The sequence below is a fragment of the Lissotriton helveticus genome, chromosome 5_1, assembly GCF_964261635.1.
Source record: "Lissotriton helveticus chromosome 5_1, aLisHel1.1, whole genome shotgun sequence".
Lineage (NCBI taxonomy): Eukaryota > Metazoa > Chordata > Amphibia > Caudata > Salamandridae > Lissotriton > Lissotriton helveticus.
The window spans coordinates 1,903,505,694-1,903,524,315 of record NC_136065.1 but is presented as its reverse complement, the minus strand read 5'-3'; the positions used below and the strand labels follow the sequence as shown (position 1 = coordinate 1,903,524,315).

The following is an 18,622-nucleotide window of genomic DNA, read 5'->3' as shown; positions in this document are numbered from 1 at the left end:
TGTGGTGTACAGGATCGCCCCCCAAGAACGTGATTGACCTTGCAGGATGGAGGGATAACTTCTCCGTGTTCAGAGTCAGGCCCAGCTCAGCATACAATTTTACGCATCCCATAGTTGACGACTGAGCCAATGCCCGAGAAGGTGCTTTGATTAACCAGTCATCCAAGTAAGGAAACACTTGGTGTCTTTGTCTCCTTAGAAAAGCTGCCACTGGAGAAGGCATTTTGTGAAAATTCTTTGGGCTGATTTGAGGCTGAAAGGCAAGACATTGAACTGGTACTTGTCTCCGGCTACTGCAAACCGACGGTACTGCCTGTGGGAAAGATGAATGGGGATGTGGAAATATGCATCCTGCAGGTCTAAGGTGGTCATAGGATCCCTTGGGATTAAGAGTAGCAGAATGTCTTGGAGGGAAACCACCCTGAAAGATGGTTTCTTAAGATAAGAATTCAGAGATCTCAGGTCCAGAATAGGACACCATTCGAGAACATTCTTTAGGACTAGGAAAAAATGGGAATAAAATCCCCTTCCTCTCTGGGAGATTGGCACTGGTTCGATTGCTCCCTTTCGGAGCACTGTTCGAATCTCCAGGCGCATCTGATGTAGATGTTTGACCTCCTGATGCCTCGGAGGAGTACAAGGAGGGATTTGAAGGAACTCTAGAGTATGTCCAAATTGTATTAGATTGTGTACCCATCGGTCCGTAGTTATTCTTCGCCAATAATGAAGATGTCTGGAAATTCTGACACCCATGGGAACTTGTGAAGCGAGAGTGATGAATGTAGCCAGATCCTGAAGGTTGTCACTGTCTTCGGGAGTAGTCTTTCCTGGACTACCTCCTCTTCCTCTAGGAGCAGATTTTGTATAGCTCCCAGTTTGTCTTTGCCCGTACTGCTGCCGGTACGGCTGTGAGGATGTCGAGTAGGAGGGGTATCTGCTTTGTTGGTAACCACCTCTATTTGTGGTCTGTCCTCTACTCCTAGCTCCTCGAAAGGGCACCTTCCGGTATTGCAGAATGCCCACTGCCTTTGCGGTATCTGTATCCTTCTTGATGCTTTGCAACGCATCATCCACATGTTTTCCAAACAAAGTTTCTCCATCGAAGGGAAGATCCAAGATTTGATTCTGAACTTCCGGCCTAAAAGCCGTTGCTCTCAGCCATCCTTGACAGCGCAGCACTGCCACCCCTCATAGAGATCTATAAGCTATATTCGCGATATCCATCGCACAATCAATGAATTCAGCCAAAGCCCTTTCTCCTTCCTGAACGATCTTCTTGACCTCGTGTCTACTCTCCTCAGGAATCAGATCTATGTAAGGTGTTAGGTCGAACCACATCTGTGTCATACCTGCCCAGGATAGCAAGGGCATTCGCTACTTTAATGAGAAGAGCAGACATGGAAGAAAATCGTTTCCCAGTATTATCCAAACGTCTACCCTCTCTGTAAGGAGGTGTTGTAATCTGAGCGGACAGATGTTTTGACTTCTGTTGAGCAGAGTGAGATATAACAGAGTCCGGTTTGGGATGACCTACTAAAAAGCAGGAGCATCCAATGGAGCTTTATACTTTTTCTCTAGTCTGGTGAGCACCGGTGTGATCGGAGCCGGTGTCAGCTTGACTTTTAAGCCTACTTCCCAAACGTGGTTCACAATCTAGGTGACACGAACCGATTTTCGGTACGGCTCCTTGAAATCATATAAGAAACATTCCATTTGGATAGTTGACATTGGAAGTTCAAATCTTTATGCCACCCTTTCCATCAAATTATGGAATCCGCCATTGTCCTCAGGCGGTGAGTCAGCCAATGTCCTCAGGCGGTGAGTCAATCGGCACTGGAGAGGGAGAAGAAGGAATAAGGTAATCGTCCCATTCCTGGTTAGGGTCAGATATCTCAACCTCTTCTTGATCATCATTTGTGGTGACTGGATCCTGTTAAGGCATTGGTTGATGAGATCTTAGTAAGGGCTCTGGCAGTAACTCCCTATTCCTAACAGGAGTAGCTGGAATGGAGCGTGGGTGCGGAGCAGGACCTGGTACCTCCTGTGGCTCTGGAGTTGGTGGAAACCTCTTTCTATAATCGTCCAACATAAATTGTAGGTCCATCAGTAAGGAAGACGGCATGCCAAACATATCTTCCTGGCAACCCTGATATTGCTGATGTTGGGGAGGGTATTGATAATCCCTGTATTCCTCCTCAAAGGCATCTTCTTGACATTTCACATGCAATTGTGAAGGGCTACTCGCATCCCCAGAAGGACCTTCATCTTCTGCTTCCGATTCCTATTCCTCCAGCAGGTGTGATGGTACCAGAGGCGTAATCTTACTCGGTGAGGTAATTTCCGGCGTAATTCTCTTTTTCCTTGCACCCTCTAATTTTCTGGTGTTTTCTCTCTCGTCGACGATCCAGTCGTCGAAATTCTCGTAGTTGATTAGGATATCGTCATCGAAACCACCGTCGATAATGTCTTATCAGTCGTCATCGACAGTGCCATCGTCGATGAAGATTCACCAATTATTGAATGTGAAGGCTTATTTGGAACCAATTTTACCTCAATCTTCTTCGTCGACGATGAGGTATTCTTCGTCGACGATCCCGACGATGTAGAAATTGTAGATTTTACCTCAGGAGGCATTGAGGAAGGTTTTTTTGAAGGCCTGTTTGACCTGACGGGGTGACTTAGATGGCTCTGAACCAGTCTTTTTCACAGTCTTATCCCCTGAAGCACGTTCCTTACTCTCCTTTTCTCTATGTTCAGGAGATTTTGAGGGACTGCACCCAGAAGACCCATGAGCGGTCTTTTTAAGGGCCTTCTCAGGATGCTCTTCTGAGGTGTGAGAATGAGGAGATTTCTTCCTCTTTTGGGACCTCCTGGATGACGAAGAGGATGCCTAATCACCATCACTGGAGATAACCTCATTTCTGGCCTTAAGGTTTTGAAGTCATATTAAAAGGCGTCCTTCACTGCCCCTTAGAGTTTTTCTCGAAAAGGTACACATACCTTATAGTCTTTCGCTTGATGGTCCGGGTAAAGGCAGTGATGCAGTCAGAATGAGGGTCATCAGTGTAGAGCCTCTTCTTTGAACAAGTGGAACAGGCTCTAAACAAACCCTTCTTCTCTTTTCCAGACATTCTCCGAAGAATGAATTAGAAGTCAGCAATGTATCAGCAGTTGAAATTCACTGGAAAATATTCCAAATCTTAAGTAACAAGAGAAACTTGAGCAAAGCTCAAAGGAGAGAGACTCCCTAGCACAATGGGCGGTAGAAAATATGAGGGGCAAAAGGTTCTCTCAGGAGTGTTCTAGAGGGTGAGAGGTTCTGATTGGTTCAGGGACAATTTTGGTCTCTTTTACATAATGAGTTATGGGTTGCAAAATCGAAATGTGCCAAGGCCTCCTTTCAGTTTGGTACGTATCTAAGCATTGCTTTTTTATATACCGGGGACTCCCATCTCAACGACGGGGAATGATTCAGGCATGAGAATCTATGAAAGCTCAATACAGGATAAATATTTTTATATATATGAGACGTAAAGTACTTCTATAAATAGTACCACCTGTAAAAGTCATACATGGCCTCAATATGCCTGGAGTAGAGAGAACCAGAGGAGAGGATCTGTGAAGGACATTTGGTGCCTGTATTTTAGGAGATCTGCTTCTCAGTATTTTGGAAAAAAATATAGATTAGATTAAAAATACACTGATAACAAGATGGGCTCCTCATGCCGGGACATATGAACTGCAGAAAAAAAACATCATTATGGTGCGCAGCAAGTAGACCCATAGATGCTACAATTGAGCACCTGAATAAATTGGTAATAGAAGTGTGGAATCCAGCCAGAGGACTGGGAAATGTTTAAGGATGAGGAATCTGTGGGGAGAAGTATCCATAAGACATTATTAATCACCTAATAATCAGAAGAGGAGCACATGGTTTAGTCTCACTTGCCAGCAATACAATATTCATTTGGAGGTTGATGTCACTATGTAAAGAAATCTCTCAACGTATCTTTCATGAACAGTATAAAGCAGATTCACCAATATTTTGAAAGGTACTGTGCCGTTAGGAAAACTTGTGTATTGTATAAACCAGTTTATACAGTTAATAATTTAAATAATCCAGAACATTTTAAGTAGTGTCTGAAGTAGAAATATGCCAGCAGAAACAGCTTTCAAGTATCTATTGATACACAAGGAGAAAAGCACTTACTTGTTATTGCAGTGGGGATTTGAAGTATGCAGTGCAGTGCCAAACTCAGTACTTTTGACAGTAGTTTCCACCTCCACATTCATCTGGGCTCAAAACAGTCTCATTCCTTAGTACTCTAGTAGCATGTGAAGAACTCTAACACATGTCAAAGTTCACATTCTAGATAAACCCAAAACGGTTGTTTCAGTAGCTTTATTTAACATGCCCATAACAATAGAGGAGATGGAATTTATTTATTTTTTTACATTAAAATTAGCGCAGGCTGGAAAGGTATGTAAACCTATAAAGCAGCTTTTTCTAGATTGGCCATTCCGCATTATGGCCATTATTGACAAACGTAGATCAGTGATCACAAGAATATCATTTGGGTTCCTACAATCTAGATGACAGACGTGCCCCCAAAATGACGGGCAGAATTATCTTTCTGCCTGGAAAATAAAACCTTAAAAAGAAGATTCAGGCAACACTTTCCTCTATGCGAGGCACTAGCTCTCACTTACGGCCCAATGTGGGTTAAGGCTAAAGTACAGCTAGTAATATCATAACTGAAAGTAGGTGTCCAGCTTATCCAGCAAGGGTGTGAAATATACACAGGACGAACAATGTACAGTGAAGAAGTATTCCTTTTACTTTTAAAGATAAAAAAGCAAATACTTCATCAGGATGCTATAGTTCAAGAAGAATGAAAGGGAACGCCCCGCCCCGTACCCTCTCCATCTTCCAGAGGTGCATCTACGAACAGCAAGTGGTATATACTCATATAACCACTTTTATGCCCAACAGTGTGGATGAAAATCCTGCCTTTTCTTAGTCCCCATGCAACCCTGAATCCGCTGGTAGCGACTGCAGAGGTCCTAAGGGAGCAAGAGGTGCATGCTCACAAGTGATCAAAGACTTTCTTTTAAAAACAGTCACAAAAGGTTTTCCCTATTAGGCTAAGTAACGCAACAGTAACATTCTTTTGGGAGAAGAGATAGTCAACAATCTCCCAAAAAGGAACCATTACTAAAGGGTGTTTCTTATTAGGTTGCCTGTTTTTGCAACATTTGATTCACCCTTTACTCCAGGAGAATACCTGCCAGTATAGGTACCAAAACTTTCCAAACGTTGTATTTTATTGTTTTTTTGTTTGTTTTTAATAAAGTTAATAAAACAAATTTCATAGCCTTCTGTTCCCCCTCAGTCTGTTGTTCTTCATTGCCGGCTCCCTCTCTTCAAACACAAGCACACAAACAGAGGTATTCAAATGAAAAAATGAAAACGGCTCTAAAGAACGAGGCCTGGTGACAATGTAAGGAGGAGTCTCTTGTTAACTTATGTCCATTTCCAAGGTTAAAACAACAAAGCAGCTTTGCAGCATTTAACCAAACTGGAAGAAGAAATTTCCAGGACCAGAAGCTGAAAAGAAAAAGGGGAAGAAATTAATACAAAATATTAGCAATAAACATACGGCTTCAGTAGAAAAATAAGACCAGTACCAATCAACTCATTCACTTTTCCAATCCAACACAGGGATGCAATTTTCAACAGACTCAGATCACAGAACATGTAGAGGACAACTACAACACTGTGTTCCCAAAAAGAACCTTACTTGGCTGTAAGGGCGTTCTGCAAGAAAGGTGAGCAACAGGGATAAAGCAAAAGGCACTTAGGGAAATGTGCCGTCAAGTGGTGGGTTTACCAGATGGATCATTGTCACCAAAACACACTTTCCAGTTCTGGGTTTATCTTAATCCTCCTTTAAAAATCCCAGAACTGTTAAATGGAAAATTTTGACTAAAATGTAGGCACTTTCAAGTGACAAGAGGTCAATTTGTACTACTAGCCAGTGTGCACCAAAAGGGGCTAAATCTCTAATGATGCAACAAATTGGCTTCATATTTGCATCATAAAAAACACAAGTTTAAGAGATCTAATCAGATGATGAGATAATCTACCCTCAAATAGAAATGGGATATTTTGACCATATATTTTACATGGACTATTTTAAATAAAGTTGGTGCCTGTGAGAAGCAATATGAATGAAGACCATTCTCCCAACAAACAGGTGTATGAATCAAACAGGCCTTTACATCAAGACATGCCAAACCACAAACAAATACAATATTTTTAATACACACAAACATTAAAAACCCTGTCTAGAACAGTCATGAATTCAAAATAGAATTTACCTTCAAAACTGAAGCCACCAGGACCACCGAAGAAAGCCTTGAAAATATTGTTGGCATCAAAATCTAAAACAAAGTGAGAATACTTTAGTTAGTAAAGAATTTGAGCTATGCCTAGAGTACACATGCACTCTGTGCCAAAGATATGATTTAGGGATATTATTTAACTGCAGCCTCAATAACTACAATCAAGTAGGGGTATTGCTTTGTCTGAATCGTGTTTTGGCTGCATTAATCAGTTTTTAGACCAGAGTCACTAGTTTACACTATCGGGCAGAGATGCCTGAAGTGGGAGATCGTTTTATAAGACTATTTAGATTGGTGAAAACACTCCAGCTGGTGTACATTACTGGTTGAATGCAGAACCTATGAGCTGTTAAGCGCACACATCTGTGGTGGGTGCTGAATCCACTGAGCCATCCTACAGGTGCTTTTCATTACAAATAGATCACATGCACACACTGTAAATCAGAATCCTTCTCCTTTAAGTGGCGGCTTGCAGGAATTAGTGAAAGTAGTAGAAAAAGGAAACCTACCAGGAACAATAATGATTCACATATTCCACTTTGTTCAAGCTGCTTTTCAACAAAAGTAACGTTTTTGGTGTATAGGTATCTCAATCCCTTGCTGTAGGAAGCTGGCTCCTTATAGAGTGGACCAAAATGAGGTACACTGTGTAAAGAGGCCAGGCAAACCCTAGATGGCAGACAGAGGCATAAACGATAACCCAGATGCCATCTTTTGCGGTAGTGTGGGTGAGCAATTAGGCCTATCAGAAGGTAGTGCTAAGCATTATTGTGCACACGCTGTCAGTAAGTGAGACACACTCAGTTCCTGTGGGAAGTGGGCATAACCATGACCCAGAGGACCTAACTCCACCAAAAAAAATGGTGAAAATGCCCTTGTGGTGTTCACTTTTGAAAGCCAACTTAAAGGGTGGTACTAGCCTGAGGGTAAACATGACACCTCACAAGCTAATTTTCCCACCTGTCCTGGTGCCAAACGGGCCGTGGGCAGTGGGTGGCAATTCCACTGTCTGGGGAAAGCCAGGGTTGCGCATATCACAGGCAGTTGAGGCCTTTGAAGCCTTTATATGCACATTACTAGTCATCCTGCTTCAAGGCAGTGATAACACCTTCTGCCAGGGCAGGCATTGTTTCTGATCTCTTGAGATCTCACCCCCAGGGAAATGCACTTGTGGTGGCAGGCTGGACAGGACCAATCAGCCAACAAGCTAGAGGTTGGTCGGTTTATAGGGGGTACCTCTTAGGTACTCTCCGGGTGAATGTATTAATGAATCCATCACTGGAATTAGTGTGGGTTTATTAATATGAGGTGTTCAATACCAAATATCATAGGTTTCAGTGAAGCCATTATATAGCTGGGAAACTCGTTTTGACCAGTGCCTAGTACATACCTTAAGATGGCTTCTGTGTTCACTTGTAATGTCAGTAATTGAACTGGCCAGCACAGGGGCATATCTGCTTATGCAGTCGTTCTCACAGGTAATATAATGCTCTCTGCCTTAGGGTTGTAAGGCCTGCTGTAGGGGTGACTTGCAAACATTTCATGCAGTGTTAGTGGACAATACACACAGGATGTGTGCCATGTTGGGTTTTTACTTTAGAGCACCTTGTGACGCAGCTTGCAATCTGCAGGGGTTTAGTGCTGTGTCCTTTAGAGTGGCACAATATAAGCTGAAACTCTTCGGGATCAGACCCTCTTTAGAAACTATACCCTAGGTACCACTTACTAGGGACTTACAGTGGTGATAAAGGCCTGGACAATTGGGATCAATTGACCAGTTAATTTATTTTGAGGAAAGAACACTGGCACTGAGGACCTGGTTAGAAGGGACCCAGTGCACTCCAAGCAAAAAGTGGGAGGACTACTGCAACAAAAACTCAGTTTCCTACACTCCCAGAAACCTTTATTTCATTAGGACAAAGACTCCTCCTTAGATTGTGTTTTAGTTATGCGGGTGAGAGCAAGTATGTGAAATATAAAGAAAGAGGACTGTATGTGAAGTAGTGCACCATTAAAATGCTTGGAGTATTATGCCAAACATACTCTAAGCTCACATCTGGGGAGGGCACATGTGAATCTACAGCAGTAAAAGCTGCAACAGGTAAGCAAACTTTTCAGTATGCAGTTGTGCAACACATGCTTTCTACAGACTGAAAAGAAGTGCCCTCCTGTTTAAAGTGATGGCTTGTGAGCAGTTTTAGATGGTGACTGAACAGAGATGAACAAGTCAATAGTTTGATTAACATGGAAGTTGGAAATTACCAAAGAGAAAACCTAGGGTTTGTTCTATGAACGATCCGACCTTTGAAAACCTGGACAAGGGTTCCTCAATGGCTAGGCCTTGTAACTCACAGACTCTCCGTCGGTACTGTTTTCGCTGGTGGGTATTCTATCTAACCACAGATTACTCACCTTAGAATATGCCCCCCTCCCGAGCAAGACTGGATCTGAATACTTTTTCCAATAATGCCATCACTTATCAGAAGGTGGAGACCTGCAGCTAAGCACTGACTCATACCACTCTGTAAGTGATGGAGTGGAGCTGCACCTAAGTGTAAACCCGGAGTGCTTACGTCTGTTTCTCGTCTTTTCCCTTTCCACATCCTGAGATGCACAGTGTAAAACAATTGCTATTAACGGTGTGCTCAACATATTTTTTCGGTTAAAAAAATACCACTAAACTGAAATACCACCCTACATTCACTGTACAAACATTTGATGCGGTTCTTCCTTACAGCATAGTGTGCCTTCCTGCGTAGCCTGCTATATACCTGTTTATTGTATTACTCATCCGGTCTTCTTTGCCTTGTAATTATGTGATTATTCATTGTTTTTTTTTGGTATTTTTACTCTATGTCGTCATTGCTCTTATGTTCTTCCTTCCATCATTTTTGTAAAGCGCCCTGATAACTTTTGGGATCTTGTTCGCCTATATAAAACTTTATAAATAAAATAAAAAATAAATAAAAGGGGCAGTGGGATGGCAATGAGGAATCTACAGTTCAATAGAGTATCCAACAGAAAGAGTGTTATCAAACTTCAGTAAGTTTCTTCTGATGGATATGTCTAATCGCAGATAACTTGACCTAGCCATACTGACGGAAACCTGGCTAACTGAAGCCTCCACACCCATCATGGATATACTAGTTCCCCCCAATTACCACATCATCAGACTCGACAGGACCGGCAAGACGGGCGGGGGAATAGCATGCATTTTCAGGAGCAATCTATCCGTCACCAAAGTCACCTCCCCCTCCCTCACCTCCTGTGAACTCTTCTGCCTCGACATCTCCAGTGATGGCAAACCAGTATGTGCTCTACACCTCATCTATCACCCGCCGGGGGATAACCTCATCTTCTCTCAACAACTCATGGACACGATTACTTCCAACGCCGGTCGGCAGATCACTCAAATCTACCTGGGTGACTTTAATCTCCATTGGAACGATCAGAAAGACACAGTGGTGAATAGTCTTAACTCTTTCCTTAATGCGCTTGACCTCACCCAAATATGCAACAGCCCAACACATGATAAAGGTGCGATACTCGACCTTATCATCGCCAAAGAGGACTCTACCCAACTGGGGTCAATCCAACCCTGTGACTGGTCAGATCACCACATCATCACCTTTATCAATGAAAAAATCAAACCCTCCCCGGCTCAACCCACCAAATGCAAGATCTGGAAAAGGGACATGAAGAATCTCAACCCTAACTCCCTACCGCCCCACACTTACAGGCTCCTCCTTCCACCTGCTGGCGTCTCTGATGTTCAAACTCTGACAGACCTCTACCTCGACTCCATGACCTCTATAATCAACGAAGCAGCCCCACTGCAACTAAAGAGAGTCTCCACCAAGAATTCGAACCCCTGGTATGACGGGAGACTCAACGAAGACAGGCGAGCTATGCGATCGGCAGAGCGCATTTGGAGATCGGATCCCTCATCACTTCATCGCAAAAAGCTTAAGAACAAGAGAAATGCCTATTTTAGGAAAATTAAGCGTGCGAAATCTGACTTCTTTCGCCTCCAGCTTGACCAAGCGAAAAACCGACCAAGAAAATTGTTCGAACTAGTCAAAAGTCAAACAAAGCCGCAACCCTTACAACAAAACAACCCAACAAGCGATATCCCACACAGTGAAGACTTTTCCACCTTCTTCAAGCAAAAGACCGACAACATAAGGAATGATCTCCTCAATGATGTAAGCCAACACCCTGTGCACATCAGAATGTCTAACGCCCAGCCAAAAAACAACGCATCGTGGGCCTCCTTTGACATCTACTCAGAAGATGCAATATTCAAACTGCTCGGTACCCTGAAACCTTCTAATCACCTCACAGACCCCCTGCCTGCTAACGCGGTAAAAGACTTCACCACCATGCTCCTCCCACTCTGGACTAAAATCATTAACAGCTCCCTTCAACAAGGTCTCATCCCGGACTCACTCAAGGTGGGGCAAGTCACGCCCATACTCAAGAAACCCACAGCTGACCCGTCCGACCTAAACAACTACCGTCCCATCACAAACATCCCCACCTTGGCCAAACTGCTGGAAAAATGTGTATAGCTTCAACTAACCGAACACATTGACAAGTTTGATCTCCTCAACACCCACCAATCAGGCTTCCGTGCGAAACACAGCACGGAAACTGCCATGACTCACATAATTGACGACGCCCACCAAATCCTCGATCGCAATGATTCATGCCTCCTCATCCTCCTTGACCTTTCCTCAGCTTTTGATACGGTCAAACATGAGAACCTCCTTGAGCTGCTAAACACTAGAATGGGTTTATCCGGGACTGTTCTCAAATGGTTCACGTCCTTCCTACATAACCGGACTCAGAAGTTCAAGATTAACAATGTGTTATCCTCGCCTGTGCCAGTCGACCTAGGCGTTCCACAAGGATCCTCCCTTTCACCCACACTGTTCAACCTCATCATGGAACCGCTTGCCTCCTTGCTCCAAGCATCCAATGTACACTTCCATATGTATGCCGATGACACTCAACTCTACCTAAAGGTACAATCCCCGGATGATATCAAACTCCTGAATTACACTCTCACAAAGACCCAATCGTGGTTGGCCGACAACCACCTCAAACTAAATGCTCTGAAAACTGAGTTCCTTCTGATAGCACCCCCTGCGAAATCTACCACCATCCAACTTTGGCTCAACAACTTAACTGCACTCAATGTCCGGCCCACCATCGTGGACTCCGCGAAATCCTTAGGTGTCACACTGGACGCAAAGCTCAACATGCAACAGCACATTAGCAGAGCGACAAAAGGAGCTAATTTCCAAATCAACACATTGAGAAAGTTGAAACCCTTCCTCCCAGCCAAAGACTTCCAAAATGCAGTTCAAGCCCTAGTCATCCCCCGCATTGACTATGGAATTGTGACCCTCAGTGGTCTCCCTTTAGCAACAACTGCACCCCTAAGAGCTTCCTTGAACGCTGCCGCGAGACTCATCACGGGCTCAAGAAAACACTCTCATATAACCCCTGACTTGAAATCTCTGAAATGGCTGCCCTTTGAAGCCAGAATACATCTGAAAATCGCTGTAATGACACACGCGGCTGTACACCACAATGCACCTAACTACCTCACTCAAAAGCTAACTATATCAGGAGGGTCGAGATCCAATAGAAGTTCAAAAAACTTACTCTTGAAACCTCGCAGATTCCGGAAGGAAAGAACATACAAACGCTCCTTCTCAGGAATGGCGCCGAGGATCTGGAACGCACTCCCTCCCGAAACCAGGCTTATCTCCTCCACGGCCTTCTTTAAGAAAGAGGTGAAAGCCATCCTCATGGCCAAGTTCACCTGAACTTTAATGTCTGTTCCTCATTGACTTTCGTGCCGCTTGGGTATTACTGGTTTCATGATTGTCTAATGTCAAATAATGTCATATTTTGCATGACCTAGATCTGTTTATTCCCCTTGTATGCCACAATTACTTGATGGTCATTCGATCCTTCTATGCTACTCACTAAATATCTATTATTAGACTATTCATGTTAGCCTATTGTATATCGAGGCCCCTTCCCCTACAACTTTTAGATACTTATAGTATAAGTTCTCCTGATTTTATCGTAATTGCATGTAAGACTCAGTCTCGTCTTTTATTTTTCGCTTATCTGACTGTTTACTGACTTTCTATTTGAACATGACTGCTATCCGATCATGTTACTGAAGTTTATATTGCACCCAATATTATGTCGCATCACCCTCATGCTATCGTCACCCCCTGTTTCTGTGAAGCGCTCTGATATCTGTAAAGATCTTGTTCGCGCTATATAAAACTCTGAATAAAATAAAAAATAAAAAAATAAAACTCACCTCAGAACAAATACCAAAGTAGGACGGTCAGTGGAATGGACACGAACCAAACAGGCAGAACAGAGAGGGCAAATGTCGTTCCAGCTAGACCGGACTGCTAGAGCAGTAGTGCTTTGTGAATGTAGGCACCAACCTATGTCGCAGCTTGGCAGATATGAATGATAGGCATGCTATTTACATTGAATGCTCTGGTGGCAACCTCAGCCCTGGTCGAACCGGCTCTCAGACTTTCCATCAGCTGTTTCTTGGCCACTGCGTAGCAGATCCTGATGCAGAGGACTGTCCACTTTGACAGGATCCTCTTTTGCACAGCTTTTACCTTCTTTGCTGCAGATACCCCATATAAACCAAACTGTCCACTCAATATGCCTAGGATCAAGGTAAAAACTCAAAGCCCTCTTTGGTCCAACTGTTGAAGTTTCTCCTCCGCCACAGAGGTGAAGGGAAAGCAAAGAAGAACAGTAGAGTGAAAGACTGCTGGACTTATAGGAGGCAAAAAGGATATTGGAATACTCTGCACCAATTTGCCTGGGAAGAAGGTAGCGTAGGGTGGTTGCTCTGAAACTGAAAGTTGCTGCAGTTCATTCATTCAACGGAACTAACATCTCATAAAGGAAGACAGTTTTCAGATTTAGAAGATGCAGAGTAACTATGCAAATGCTAGAAGGGTATATGCATGATGAAGGTCAAGACCATGTTAAGGTCGCACTGGGACATAACAGGCGGTTTGGGCAGGAACATGTGCGATAACCCTTTAATACATTTCATTAAAACTGCTGAATAGGAAAATGTTACTTACCAATAGACATCTGTTCTTGGCATGAAGAGCTGTAGAGTCACATGCTGTGCATAGGTCGCCATCTTGTGTTGGGTCCGGAATGTTTGCAGTTTGTTTTTCTTGGAAGAAGTCTTTCCATTCACGGGACGGTGACTCCTCCTTTTGGTGATGGTGCGCATGGGCATCAACTCCATTGTTAGATTGTTTGCCGTCATAGGGTGAGAATGGAGTTAGTAGTGTATAAAGAGATGACCATGCGTATGTATGTAATAAGTATTGAATTAAAAGATTGTAACTGCAACGGGTATAGGTAACCGGGGAGGCGGGTGGGCGCATGTGACTCTACAGCTCTACATGCCAAGAACAGATGTCTTCTGGTTCCATTTTCCGTTCGAGGCATGTGAGCTGCAGATCACATGCTGTGCTTAGACTATACAGCAGTTGCTCCCAAAGCGGTGGCTAACCTGTAGCTGTTGCAGTTGTCTGAAATAATGTTTTGAGTACTGCTTGGCCTACACTAGCCTGTTGTCTGGCTAACACATCTATACAGTAGTGTTTAGTAAATGTGTTTGGAGTAGACCATTTTGCAGCTTTGCAGATATCTCCATTGGGAATGTTGCCTAAAAAAGCCATAGTAGCTCCCAATTTGCGTGTGGAATGAGCTCTAGGGGGTGTCGGTAAAATAATTTTTGCTTTAGCACAACAAATTTGGATACATTTTACAATACCTCTTGCAAAGCCAGACTTTGAAATTGCATTGCTTTTATGCGGTGGTGCAAAAGCAACAAATAGTTGCTTTGTTTTGCGAAATGATTATGTCTTTTCAATATAGTAAAGTAATGCTCTTTTAACGTTTAGTGTGTGAAGAACTCTTTCTGCCACTAAATCTGGTTGCGGTAAGAAAACGGGCAGCTCTACAGATTGGTTTAAATGAAAGGCGGAAACTACCTTTGGTAGAAATTTTGGGTTGGTGCAAAGAAGCACTTTGTCAGTGTGCAAGCTAAACAATTGTTCTTCTATTGAAAATGTCTGTAGCTCACCAACTCTCCTCAGTGATGTAATGGCTACAAGGAAAGCAACTTTCCATGTGAGAAATTGCAGCTCACATTTGTACAAAGGTTCAAATGGTGGACCCATTAACCTGGTAAGGACAATACTTAGGTTCCATGCTGGTGGGAGTCTTGGTGGAATAGCTCTTTTTAGTCTGTTTGTTTGAATGCTTTAATCACGGGGACTCTGAAGAGAGAGAGATATGCTCTCTGTTCTGCAGATACGCAGCAATGGCAGCTAGATGTAATCTTATAGATGTGTACGCTAAATGTGAACATTGTAAATGGAGTAAATAACATGTGATGTTTTATACTGAAGCATTAAGTGGGATAATGTGGTTGTTATTGCAGTATATTACAAATTGTTTCCATTTGGCTGCATAGCAAGCCCTGGTGGTAGGTCTTCTGGCCTCTTTAATGATGTTCATTCAGTCTGGTGGGAGGTTTAGATAACCAAACTCTATGACTTCAGGAGCCAGATCGCAAGATTGAGCTCCCCCGTATTTGGATGCCGTATGTCTCCATGGTTCTGACTGAGGAGACTGGGCGTGAGGTGTAGCTTTTGATGTGGTACTACCGACAGTTCTAGCAGGGTTTTGAACAATGGCTGCCGAGTTCAAGTAGGAGCAACCAGGTTCAGAGTCAGGGATGCTTGTCTGAGCCTCCGAACCACTAACGGAGAGGGAGATGCGGAAAAGTGTAAGCAAAACCTCCCTGACCAGTTTATCCATAGGGCATTAACTTTGGATTGTGGGTGTGGATATCTGGCAGCGAAGCGTGGGCATTTTGCATTGAGGTGAGTCGTAAACAGATCTATTTCTGGAAACTGCCATATTTGGAAGAACAGAAGGCGAACTTGAGGATGAAATTCCCACTTGTGGATCTGTTGCTTTTGCCTGCTGAGCAGGTCTGCTATTTGACTGCTTTCTCCTGGTAGGTGTTCTACCATGAGATAGATCTTTTGAGGAATGGCCCACCTCCAAATAATCTGTGCAGGACGTGACAGTTGGAGAGAGTGTACCCCCACTGTTTTTGTACATGGTACATTGCAGTCATGTTGTGCGAGTGTGCCCCTCCTGTTTTTGTACATAGCAGTCATGTCTGTACAAATAAGACCGCTTTCCCCTTGAGGTGGATCTGAAAAGCTTTCAGAGCTAGGAAAAATTGCAAGAAACTCTAGGTGATAGATATGCATCTGCTTCTGTTCCCAATCCACAGTCCTTAAACAGTTAAGAGTCTGGAGATGTGCTCCCAAACCTGTTAGCGATGCGTGAGCTGTTAGGATTGTCTGTGGAATCGGTCTGATAACTAGCCGCCCCTTAAACAAGTTTTGTGGATTCCACCACTGCAGAGAGCGATGGGTGAGGCCGTCCACCAACATAAGATCTTTCAGTTGACCCTGTGTCTGATTCCACTGGCGAGCTAAACATTCTTGAAAGGGACACGTTTAAGTCTTGCATGTGGGACTATTGTGATGCATGATGCCATCATTCCTAGCAACTGCATGAGCACTCTTGCAGGAAGCAAATGGTCGGCTTGGAACTGAGCGACTAGGCTTTGAATATTGTGTATACTGGTCACAGTTGGAAACGGTAGAGCTTTTTGAGCATCTACATTGGCCCCCAAATATGTTTGAGACACGGAGGGCTGCAGATGTGATTTCTCCACATTGACTGTGAAGCCCAGACTGTGTAACAGTTGTAGCGTAGTCTGTGTGAGCTGGAGACACCTTTGGTGGGAGTTGGCTTTGATGAGCCAGTCGTCCAGATACGGGAAGACATGTATTTTTTGTCTCCTGAGATGAGCTGCGACTACTGCCAGACATTTTGTAAAAACTCTGGGAGCAGTGGTGACTCTGAAAGGGAAGCACCCTGAACTGGTAGTGATTACTCGCTAACACAAACCGCAATGAGCGGGATGGATGGGGATGTGGAAGTATGTGTCCTTTAAGTCCAGAGTGGACAAAGTTGCCCTGTTGTAGCAGAGTGAACATATGGAAGTGGTCGGAATGAATATAGCGGTCTAAGTCTCGGAGGTCCAAAATAGGCCTGAGTGATCCGTCCTTTTTGGGAATCAAGAAGTAAAGAGAATAGAGACCTGTCCCTTGATATTTTCAATGGAACTGGCTCCTTTCTCCAGAAGAGATTGAACCTCTTGTTTTAACAGGTGAAGGTGTTCTGGAGACCGTTTGTGTGCTCTTGGTGGAATGTTTGGAGGGTTGTTGGTAAGCTCCAGGCAATAACCAGATTTGATAATTTGTTAATACCCATTTGTCTGATGTGATGGTATTCCAGACTGGGAGAAATCGAGTAGGACGTCCCCCCAAAAGGAGAGGAACAGTCTGGGGATAGCGCTAAAAAGTCAGGGGAAGTGCGTGTTGAGTTGCCTCTACCTTTTCCCTTTCCGTTGTTTCCTCTAAATCTACCTGTTGCCCTTGTAAGAGGAAGAGGGATTTTCTGTTGATATACTCTTGGAGCCTGCCCTACAATAGGAGCGACAAAAGGAACCTCTACCTGAAGGCGATTGCAAAGCTTCCATGGACTTAGCGACCTCAGTGTCCTTTTTCATCTTTTCCAGCGAGGTGTCAACTGTTGAACCAAAGAGGTGTTCCTTATCGAATTGTTAGTTAAGAATGGAGGCTTGCACCTCAGGTTTGAAACCTGAAACTCTCAACCAAGCATGTCTATGTAGTATTGCAGTGGTATTTACTGCTCTGGCCGCTGTGCATGCAGCGTCTAAGGCACATCTAATAGAAGTGTTAGTGATGAGCCTACCCTCTTGAATAAAATCATTAGCCTTAGATTTGTGCTCATCCTGTAACAATTGAGTGAGCCCTATCGTAACAAGCTAATAAGGCTTAAGTATTAGCAAAGCACCAGTGATTGGCTGCCTGCGATGCCACTTGCTTCCCTGAAGCATCAATTAACTTGGATTCCTTATCAGGAGGAGGGGCTTCACCTGTGGTTTGTAAGTTAGCTCTCTTGAGTGCATTGGAAACTACAAGAGTCTCTAAAGGCACTGGACCTTTGATGTAGACAGGGTCAGTAGGTGCAAGCGTGTACTATTTATCTACTCTAGGTGTGATAATTCTGGACCTTACAGGGTCTTTAAAAATCTTGTCTGTATGTTTAAGCATACCCTTTAACACAGGTAATGTATGAGTGGCTCTTTGAGTGGGTACAGAAAATCCTCTTCTAAATTTTCTTTATATATTTCCACCCCGTGATAGTGAGCAGCTCTGTTAAGAAGCTCGATGTATCCTACGTTATTATCCGGTGGAGAGGGTTTAGACTGATATAGATCCGGATCATTATCAGTGTTGTCATTATCATAATTTGCCGATGGGTCAGGGTTTGCTGGTCTACCCTGATCATCGTCCCCATGCCCTCATCCTGTGGGTCAGGTGATGGTGGAGGAGAGTGAAATAAGCAGGTCTGGATCAATGAGTGGAGGAAATGTAAGGTGGGGAAGGGTTAGTGCCCACATTTTCTTTTTCAGAGGTATGTGGTAATTCTCGGGAAGGCAAATTTTTCTCTGTTCAGGTAGTTTGTCCATGATCTGTCCAGTTTCTGGATTTATTTTCAGCTCTTTTTGTTTCGGATCCGAAGATGGAACGTCGGACCGAAGTTTTTTAGAGAGAGTCTTTTCTTTAGTTGCTGTTTTCCCCATTGATGATTTTGGCTCCCAGGTTTTCGGCGCCGAAGATCTAATCTTGGATAAAGATGGAAGATGTACGTGGGCTTGCTCTGATTTAGGCGCCAAATTTTTCGGTTCGGTGCCGGTATGGGGCCGACTCGAGCCAGAGGCTTTTCTTTGAGTTTCGGCGCCGGGCCCAAAACTGGGGTGCTCAAAACTTTTTGTCAGTGCCGACCTTGGCCCGAGGTGGGACCGGAGCCTTTTTGTGGAGTAAGCAGTAGGGTAAAGTAAGTCTCTGTATGCACAATACATTGACCTGGTAAGATTTGGTCTTCGACATCGGACTCTGCTTCAGGCACGGAGATGTATTCTTCCTCCACTTTTGAATCGGCTTCTGGCGTGTTG

At 43.8% G+C, this 18,622-nt stretch overlaps 1 protein-coding gene across 1 annotated transcript in view; it reads right to left on the bottom strand.

Moving 5' to 3' along the window:
* Positions 1 to 4,387: 4,387 nt before the first annotated feature.
* DNAJC7 (DnaJ heat shock protein family (Hsp40) member C7) overlaps positions 4,388 to 18,622 on the bottom strand; it is a 468,661-nt gene continuing 454,426 nt past the window's right edge. Inside the window, exons 13-14 of the mRNA XM_078645431.1 lie at positions 6,382 to 6,444; positions 4,388 to 5,608 (exon numbers count right to left, since the gene is read on the bottom strand). Coding sequence (XP_078501557.1) covers positions 5,571 to 5,608; positions 6,382 to 6,444 — 101 coding nt within the window. The 3' untranslated portion in view covers positions 4,388 to 5,570. The remainder of the gene's footprint in view (positions 5,609 to 6,381; positions 6,445 to 18,622) is intronic.